The 9,653-nt window shown below is 50.2% G+C and overlaps 1 protein-coding gene across 1 annotated transcript; it reads right to left on the reverse strand.

Moving 5' to 3' along the window:
- Window positions 1-899: 899 nt before the first annotated feature.
- On the reverse strand, window positions 900-4,045 carry Orm1 (orosomucoid 1). The gene is made up of 6 exons (XM_032889668.1): window positions 3,895-4,045; window positions 3,397-3,539; window positions 3,122-3,192; window positions 2,494-2,598; window positions 2,260-2,363; window positions 900-1,097 (listed from the first exon to the last, which is right to left on the reverse strand). Exons 1-6 carry the CDS (start codon window positions 4,009-4,011, stop codon window positions 1,020-1,022), a joined length of 618 nt encoding a protein of 205 aa, XP_032745559.1. The 5' UTR covers window positions 4,012-4,045; the 3' UTR covers window positions 900-1,019.
- Window positions 4,046-9,653: the final 5,608 nt, after the last annotated feature.

Here is a 9,653-nt window from a genome sequence, read left to right on the forward strand (position 1 = left end):
CTGTCCCCCGTGTGTTGACAGACAGCGGGGCTGTGCAGAGCTCTATAAGAGCTGCTTTCCCCCTTCTGTGACAAAATAGTTGACGAAAGCTATTGAAGTGGGGCTCGTGGGTGAGGAGGGACACCCGCCATGTCATACTGTATCCAACTGGGACAGCTTAGCAGACAGAGATGAACTGCGGGTGCTCAGCTAGTTTTCTCCTTTTGTTAATTGGGGGACCCAAGCCCAAGAGATGGCGCTGCCTACAGTCAAGGCAGGTGGCTCTCTGTGGAAATGTCCTTACAGACACACACCGAGCACCGAGTCCCTTAGGTGACTGCCAATCAAGTCAAGTGTAAAGATTATCTCAGACCCTGTGTTTGCCACTGAGTGGACTGTGCCTCAGGACTTTGAACACAATTGTGAAATAGATGTCAACTGGCCTCCAGGGAAGCAGTGTCATCTCACGGTGTCCCACACGGACACCCTGAGTTCTCTTCCTGGGGATATCCAACCCCTCTAGCCTAGCCCTAAGTCTATGCCACCTTGCCTTGGCCGTTTATACCGTGACCATGCTAGCATCGATGTGCACCTTCCTGTCTCCCAACTCACCTCCCTTCCAGAGTTCCAATGGCACATCTGAAGTGAAGGCCCCTGTGACAGGAATGGCACACCTGGGCTCCCCACTCCCAGCTCACCGCTGCTTGGGTCTTCTACCTTGTCTTCACCAAATGTGCCCTCTAGGGTTTGGGGATTATAGCAAGAGCTATAATCAGGCTCTATCAGTTCTGTCTAGCCTGACTCAAACGCCCCTTCCAGGAAGCCCTCTCAGATTGCCTGGGTAGGGCTTATTGGACTTAGCTAAGTCTCCGCTCATGGCAGTCCCCCTCTCCAGGAAGGGAGGGAACAAAGAAGAGATACTGATTGTTTCACCAAACCTTTATTATTGTGGAAACAGAATCGAGGTGCACAGGAGTGGGGGTAGAGTGGGCATGGGGACAGTCCCCGGAGTTCAGAGAGCTGAGTTCATGCCTGGCCTTCTAAGGATCCTTCTTGGTCTCCTTCTTAGTCTCCTTCTCCAGCTCCAGCTGCTGCTTCTGCTGCTCGATGCACTTATCCTAGAAGATATGAGAGAAGAGAGCAAAGTGACAAAGTGACGGAGCCAGGGGTGGTGGCACACATCTGGGTTGGAGCATACTGAAGCAGGAGGATTGCTATGAGTTGCAGGGTAGCCTGGGCTGCAGGGTGAGATGCAAAAACAAAACAACAAACACAACAGAACAAAACACCTGGCATAGTAGGTAATCCTGAAGGACAGCTTGAATTCAATCCCCAGAGCCCATGAGAGAATGGCGGAAGAGGACACGCCCCACAGTTGTCCGCTGACATCTACACACGTCTTATGGCATGCTTGTGCATGGGCATGCCCACCCCCTCACACACACACTAGCAATGAATACATTTCTGGGGGTGGTTGACCAGAAAGGGCAGGATAGTGTCAGCCTTGAGAACCACTGGTCTCTAAGTTCCAGCTTATGTATTCCAATGAATGGAAGAACAGAGTCCCCCAGGGGAGGCGTTTTCTGAACAATTCTGCCTACAGGTACAGGGTGAATTTACTGGCCCCACTGGGTAGGCAGGGAAGGCAGGTGGCAAAACAGCTCAATGGCAGTGTCTGTATGCAGACACCTTTCCCCTGGGAACCTGGGGGGCTGGTGATGTCAGGAAAGGCTCAGGTGCCCAGAGAATGGAGTCACAAAAGTATCAAATGTGCCTCGCACTAAGTGCAAGCTGATTGGTTGATCCTGTGGCCTCAGCTGGGGGGTAAAGCCAAAGCTGACAGCCTTTCCCTCTGCACAGATTTAGAGAGAGCATCAAGATGACTTGGTGTGTGGGGCATCCCCCCCTATCCCCAAAGCCATTGGGCTTGCTGGCACAGGAAGACTTTAGTCACAACTCTGGCTTGTATAGGAAGTGAAAATGAAAGGCAGGGAGAAACCTGGGACTCTGGCACCAGCTGTTCCCTCAATCACCCTTCCTGGTCTCGCCCCTGATCCTCCAGTCTTTCTAGTATCTCCTACTTAACCCCACCCACCTCAGGCTCACTGCCCATCTAAGATCTCTGTGAATCTCAGCTGTCACAGTAAGCACGGGCGTTCTCAACAGCAAGATACCCGCCTTGCTGTGCTGCCTTAACCAGGAGCTGACCCTCTCTGAGCCTCTAGGGACACTGAAAACGGGACCACTGCCAGGGTGGCATCATGCAGCCTCGTCGCTTACCTTTGTCCAGTCGACAAATACGATTTCTGATTCATCCATGCCCACATCTTTGACAGCCTGCTGGAATATTTTCCGCAGCTCTGGGGACAAGTCTGGCTTTCTAGCTGCAAGGGAGAAGGGGGTGGGGTGTGTTCTGGGTAAGGGTCCAGCAAATGGGAGACCAGATAGGGATGTGGGTGGGGGACCAAGGGTAAGGCCCAGCAGAACTGGGGTCCAGGGCTCTGAGGAGCCTACCATAGAAGGACAGCCCCCGGTTCTCATCTGTCAGGTTAAAGGCAAGCATGAAGGTCCCATGTTTCTTCAGCATTATCAAATGGGCAAAGACTTCCACTGCTCCTTCTGCGGAAGGAAGGGCTTTGTAAGACACTAGAATGGTGCCGTGGTCCCCATGGGCAAGTGCCTGCGGCTCCCTGAGGATACCGTGTGCGCAGTCGCTGTTGGGTGCCAGCCTCACTTCTCATTCTTTATAGATACTGAGCGGCTGGGGCCTTGGAAAGGGCCCTTGGTGGTGGGGTGGTGGGGCACAGTTAAAACTTCCCCTTAGGGACGATTCAAAGCTAAGGAGAGGCTGATCTGGCCCACCAGTGTTTGGTTGCCTTCCTATGTGTTGTCCCTGGTGACATGGGAGGTGTGGCTGAAGTCACTGGCTTCCCATCCCATGGGTTCCCACGCTGAGCTCACAAAGGATCATAAAGAATGGTTAAAAGTGAGACTGGGCTGGGAGCTGGACTCTGGTTTGAAATCTGCTTCTACTTACCAGCCTCAGAGTGACCTAACAGACTAAACTGCCCTGCTCTGCTTCCCCCTCAGGTCCTTGCAATGACCCCCCTCCCCCCAGAAAGCTGCGAGTTCACACTCTCACCACACTTGGATAAGGTCCCATTCTCTCTCTGGACTCCTAGATGGGTGAAGTTATAGACACACTGGTCGCCTCTATAAAGCAAAGAGAAGTTGGGCAACATAGAGAGAGGAGATCTGACCAGCACGGGGTGGAGAGTGGGCAAGAGGCAGGTAGACAAGAACAGCCCTCCCGATTCCTGAAGGCGGCTGGGGAGGCCAGGCAGGGGCAGTTTGTTCAGGTCTCTAGGCCCCAGGGATTGGAGGCCAGGGCTGGGGTGGGCTGCTGCAAGGACTCACATGGTCTGAAACTCCCGAAGTTCAATTGTGTCGTTTATCAAGTTGGGGGTAAGGTAAAAATATTCCGTCTGTATCGTTTGAATTGCCTGCTTGTACACGGGGTCTCGGAAAGCTGCTCCCATGTAAAACCATTTGTCTGAGAGCTGGGAAGAAAGAAGCAGGCACGCAGATGAACAGGGTTTGGAGTATGGAGCTTGGCAGTTAGCAACAATGAGGGGCAGGTGAGCGATGGCATTTGAGCCATACATGGGAAGACTGAAGTTTCAGGCCAGGATCCCATGGACATCTCAGAAGTCAACCATCCTACGGCTCTGTCCCCTGCCGAGAGACCTCAGAGTGATGCTTCTGGGTTTGGAGGCAGGGGGATGCCACAACAATCCCCAGGAAAGGGAAGGGCAGCACCGGGAGCCCAGAGAGGAACACAGACAGGGAAAGGAAAGCCCAGAGGGAAAAAAGGCACCTACAATGGTCAGGTCCAGGCCCCAGGCAGGCACTCACCCATTTCAGGGTCTCATTGGTAATAGGTATGCCTAGGGTGATGTTGGCAGGTTCTGGGTTCTGAGCTTCCAACAAGGGCAGGAGGCTCAAAACGACAAGAACCATGTGCAGCGCCATGCTGAAGACACTCAGAGGCACCGGCCCAGAGCTAACTGGTGGCTGGAGAGTGCAGTGACTTTTATAACAAGGTGTGGGAAGGGCATGGGCGTGCAGCCAGGGGCTGCGGAGCTGTGGCACAATCTCACCAGCACTTGGGAAATGTCTTGCACAAAATGTTCCCTCAAGCCAGCTTTGGGCTGGGCTGTTCCCACAGCCAGCCAGCCCTGACACAGGCTCCTGCCCTATAAGCTGTTTGAAAACCAGAGTGGCTGATTCATGGCCAAGATGGGTACAAGGCTAGCCTGATGAAACTCGACATGGTACCAGTCATAGATTGTAATATAGGTCTCATCTGCCTCCTAGCCCTGGGAGGGCTGCCTAGCAGGAGTAAGATCTACACATAAATCAGCCCCTGAGGGAGTTATGAAGAGGTCCCAGGTCAGGGTTGTTAGTAAACTTAGAAGACACTGAGGGGCTCAAGTTGAGGGCCAAGAACAAAGATGGTTTAGTTTCTAAGTGAGTGTGATGCTCCTTGGGACCCCTACCCAGCCCTGAAGCCAGTCAAATGCCCAGCAAAGAGGGGTGAATCTGAGTTGAGCAAACCTCCCAGTATCTACAGCAGGAAAGAATCCGACAAGATAATGTGTGCCCAATCCAGGATCTGTGTCCAGCATATCTGGTTCTAGTTCCTCCCTGATAATAGTCTGGTCTATGTCTACATGAATGAACACTCTCAGGAAGTATTGTTATGGGCAGGCATGGTGACTCCCACTGAGGAACGGAGCCATTGCTGGGAGCTCGCGCTCAGCCTGGGATTACACGGCGAGCTGTTTCAAAACTTCAAGAGCAGCAAAAGTATTAGGACACTCTCACAGTTTTGTGATCTTTCAATTTACTGTGTCCTCCACAAATTTTCATATTTCAGTATAGTCAGAGTTATGTTTTTAATGATACATAACTTGTCATTCACTTACTATATTCTCATTTCATGAGAACCTTTCTTTAAACCCGTGGCATTTTGTGTTGTATTTTTCCCCCTCGTGGTAAGTGTCAGAGCAACATATCACCTTTTAAAATTACTCTGTCATCCAACAGAAAACAAAACAAAACGTGAGTCATCACCAGTGTCATGTGTGTAAATGATTCTAGTGGCATTATTCCAAGTAGCCCCTAACTTTAGTTTAGAGTCTGTTTAGTGCACCGCACCGAGAAAATGAGAAGTGGATTGTGACATTCCATGCAAGAACAGTGTTGCTTAGCAACAGAGAGACATGAGCTACTGATAGATTTGACAATACAAATGAGGCTCAATGACATAATTGCCAGCAGAGAGCCCAAAGGTGGGATTGTATGAGCCTGTTTATAGGACATTCTAGAACAGTCCAGACTGATCTGTAATGATATTAATCAAGTAGGTGACAGTGAACACCTAGGGCAAAAGAAAGGGGCCACAGATGGTCCTGTAAGCAACCAACAGTGGAGTATGCTGTTCATGGCCTAGGAGTACTGGCTGAGCTGGAGACCCAAAACGTGTTTGCTGTATTTATTCAGACTTAAGAAAGTTTATCTCCTCTCACAGGAGTCCAAAAGCACCAATGATACGTTCTGTCCCAATTTAGCAATGCACCAGAAATCATAATCTCTCTGTGCCTCTCTGTCTCTGTTCTCTCGATGTACACACACTTGCACACATGCACACATACTTGCACACTTGCACACATGATGCACACACTTGCACACATGCACACACTTGCACATTTGCACACATGATGCACATGATGCACACACACACACACACACTCAAACACACTGGCATTTGTTAGACAATATTTAAGTCCGTGTATCTTTGGAAGCCTGGCTTTGATAACAAAGTGTGTAGTCTAATCTCTCAGCAATGCCGCAGGTGAGTGATTCTCTACATCTGAGCCTCGTGCTCAAGATCTGACAACCAAAGGAGACAAGTGTGGTTCAGAGCATGGAGAGGCCCTCTCTGGAGGGGAGAGAGGGTGGATGGGTTACACTCTAGTTCCTCCTACTTTGCATAAACACAATGGACTGTTTCATCATGGGCTCTTGCTTCAGGTGGTGACAAAAGTCCATCTTCTAACAAAGTAGGCTGTGGAAATAATCCAGTGCTGGGGCCAGGCATCTGTGCTGAGAGCCGGCTAGACCATGGCTGTCACACACTCAGGCTGAGGACACACAAAGGAGGTCCTAGACACTGACAACCAAAGCCTGAATGTTAGCTTTGTAAATAATTTCTAGTTGTACAAAATTTACAAACAAGTTATAATTCATGAAATTAATCCTCCAAACGTGTACTTTAATTTTTGTTTGTTTTCATTCGTTCACTCACTTTACATACTGATCACAGCTTACCCTCCCTCCTCTTCTCCCAATTCCTCCCTTCCCTCTCCCCCTGTCCCCTCCCTTTCTCCTCAGAAAAGAGCAGGCCTCCAATGGCTATCAACCCGCCTTGGTATAGCAAATTGCAGTAGGACTAGCTGCATCTTCTTCTGCTGAGACTAGACTAGGCAGCCCAGATGGGGGACAGGAATCCTAAGGCAGGCAACAGAGTCAGAGTCGGCCTCTGCTCCTAGTGTTAGAGGTCCTGAAACGGTCACCTCCTGTAAACAGGCAAGACTTCCAATGGAGGGATGGGGACACCAACCCAGCCACGAAACCTTCGACCCACGATTTTTTTCTGCCTACAAAATGTTGAGGGATAAAGAGGGAGCAGAAATTGGGGGAATGGCCAACCAATGACCCAACTTGAAACCCATGCCATGAAGGAGAGCCACCCTGACACTGTTAATGATATTAACCTGCAGACTGGTTTAGCGAGCAGTTTTTAGCTATCCTGCTTTGTGCTCCTGGGCTGCTCTACCAGTCACATGACCAGGATCTCCTTGGGTCCGTGGATGAAAAATATACGCACACTAGCGTATCTTTAACATGTGTTACTGGCTCAAAGGCTGGGCACTTCTAAGCCTCTCAAGGCTAATGTGCCCTTCCCTCCAGTACTTCTGGCTAAACACCTTCCAAATCTACCTTTAACTTTGCTGCCTGGTTATCTTGTGTGATGCCCATTGGTCTTTGCTGCCCAAGACACGTCTGGGCTGCCCTCCCGTGGGCCTCTTTCCTTTTCTGGATGATCTCCCGGGCAGCTCTGAGTCTGTTCCATCTCTCTCCCACAAGTAAGGTGATCTCGCTCTCTCCCTGTGTCTTAGCCTGAGCAATTCTTAGGGTCCCGCCCTGTCTGCCTTTTCCCAGCCATTAGCCGCTGACATTTTAATTGACCGATCAAAAACCAACTGGAGACAAGGACCTTCAGCGTCAGTACATGCAGATTCCCAACTAAATCAAAGCACCAGAGTCCTCTACACACAGGCCTAGCACAACTGTCATGAGAGGCCTCACCCAGCTGCTGATGGAAACAGATAGAGAGAGAGACCCACGAACATTAGGCAGAACTCTGGGAATCTTTTAGAAGAGGTGGAGGGAATATTGAAGGAGCCAAAGAGGTCAAGGACACCACAAGAAAACCTACAGAGTCAACTAACCTGGGCCCATTGGGGCTCCCAGAGACTGAACCACCCACCAGAGAGCATGCATGGGGCTGACTTAGGCCCCCTACATGTATGTAACAGGTGTGCAGCTTGGTCTTCATGTGGGACAACCAAACATATACATTATAATGTCAGATTTATTTACACGCTTTTGCTTTAGAACACTAAGATCTCTAGAACTGACCCACACGTCTCCACTGGTTCAAGAGTAGGAATCCACTGTGTGGTCTGAATGGGCAAAGGCAACGTTGAGGAAAATGCTGTTCTTTTCCTCAGAAAGGGTGTGTGGTTCTTGCTATCCTCGTGGTCACTTAGGCTGCCCCCCTAGGATCTGGCCACTCATGCTGCTGGCCAAGTAATTCCTCCAAGGACCCCTAGCACCCAGCACCTCCCCTCCAGGGATCTCTTAAGCACCTTACAGATGAAAAGTCTTGTCCTTCCTGCCTCTCTGTCCCTGGCACAGTGGCTAAAGTCCGTGGGAAAAGAGAGAGGGAAAAAGGCTCCTGTGCGACCTTAGGCAAAGCACTTAACTTCTCTGTGCCTTTGATCTCCATTTGTAAAATAGAGATCACCACACTGCCTGGGTTCTATCAGTCCCTAGCTGTAAGACGTTTGTCCACTGACAGAGTAACCTTCACCATCAGCTCAGTGGCACACTTGGGTGAAAAACAAGGGTAACAAAAAGAAAAAGGAGAAAGCCAGACCTGGCTTTGTTAATCAGACATTGGAGTCCACTTTTAAAAGCACTAAAATGCAAACACATGCCTATCATTGGCTCAAGAAAAATAGGATAGCCCTCCATTATACGGATGAGGAAACAAATGGCACAGAGAGGTTAAGTGTGCTGGAAAAAGACACACAGCAGTGAAGCTCAAGTGACTTTACAGCTAAGATGTGAGGACCCCTCTCCACCTCCTGTAGCAGCAGCCATGAGGGAAACTGCTGGATCTAATTAGAACTTGTGGGTCTAGGCTGAGAAAACACACCAAAGACTGCTGGGACAAGTACAGATCCTGTTTGGAGATCTTGGCAACCTCCATATGACTGACCTCGGTGGACTCTAATTCCCTTGTCTGGAAGCTCATCGCGGTATGCACACGGCTCTGGAGCCACACACCTGAGATGAAACCATAGCACATGCTGTACTGGTACAGGGGGTGTGGCCAGTGAGCGGGAACCACCGCCTGCACTGTGAACGTGTATGGTACTGTCCTTGGCTTGAGCCATATGCAGCTGTCCTCCATAGATTGTATAATAGAACTTGGGCATGGTGGCACATACCAGCAACCCCAGCCGTGGAGGGGTGTAGCTGGGAGACTCCTGCTGCTCAATGCCCAGCCAGCTAGCTTCACAAGCTCCGGGCCAAATGAAAGACTTTGTCTTAAAATATATGGTTGTACTGCTCTAAGGAAAAAAAATCTGAGGTTTGCCTCTAGCCTACACACATACACACACACACACACACACACACACACACACACACACATGCACACGCATGTGCAACAGCAATAAACTATTATTCTACTCTACTACTGTGGTCCCATAGCCCTGCCTGTGGCTGGCAGGCAAGATAGAAAGAACATGGTTCTTTTAGTGGGAAAATCAGGCCCCTCTCAAGACCCTGCCCCAGGTAAACAGTTAGACCCAGAACTTTCAGTGTCTGTCTGTTCGTCCTCCTCTTTTCTTTCACAGGCTGCTGGACATTGTGGGATGAGCTGACCTTGGCCGACATTGTGGCACTGTGGACAGATCAAACACAACCAGTCTTGAGTTTTTCCCGGAAGCCCAGCCTACAGGGGAGTCCATCCTGGTGACTTCCTGACACCTAAGTTGTGCAATGGAAGATTAAGAAATGTTGGAATTCTGGCTTAGTGAAAAAGTGACGACCTGCACCTTCTGGGAAAAAACCGGCCAGGTCACAGAGACCCATGGGTCAGAACCAGCCTCTCCTGCTGGCTCTCATGTCTCCTGTGTCCTGGCCACAAAGCCACGAGAAGCTGTTGACACTGTCAGGGTCTGATCCCCGGGCCAACCTGTGTTCTGCAATCCCAGCTCTGCCACCTGCCACCTGCTCAGCTTTGCTCCAGGCCC

The sequence above is a fragment of the Rattus rattus genome, chromosome 1, assembly GCF_011064425.1.
Source record: "Rattus rattus isolate New Zealand chromosome 1, Rrattus_CSIRO_v1, whole genome shotgun sequence".
NCBI lineage: Eukaryota > Metazoa > Chordata > Mammalia > Rodentia > Muridae > Rattus > Rattus rattus.

What these genes read in the sequence shown, in the direction of transcription:
- Orm1 (XM_032889668.1), bottom strand. Translation starts at nt 4,011, where the DNA reads ATGGCGCTGCACATGGTTCTTGTCGTTTTGAGCCTCCTGCCCTTGTTG. An exon ending in CTTCGGGAGTTTCAGACCAT is followed by an intron (nt 3,193 to 3,396) that starts GTGAGTCCTTGC and finishes TTTGCTTTATAG; the next exon opens with AGGCGACCAGTGTGTCTATA. An exon ending in TGGGACCTTATCCAAGTGTG is followed by an intron (nt 2,599 to 3,121) that starts GTGAGAGTGTGA and finishes TTCCTTCCGCAG; the next exon opens with AAGGAGCAGTGGAAGTCTTT.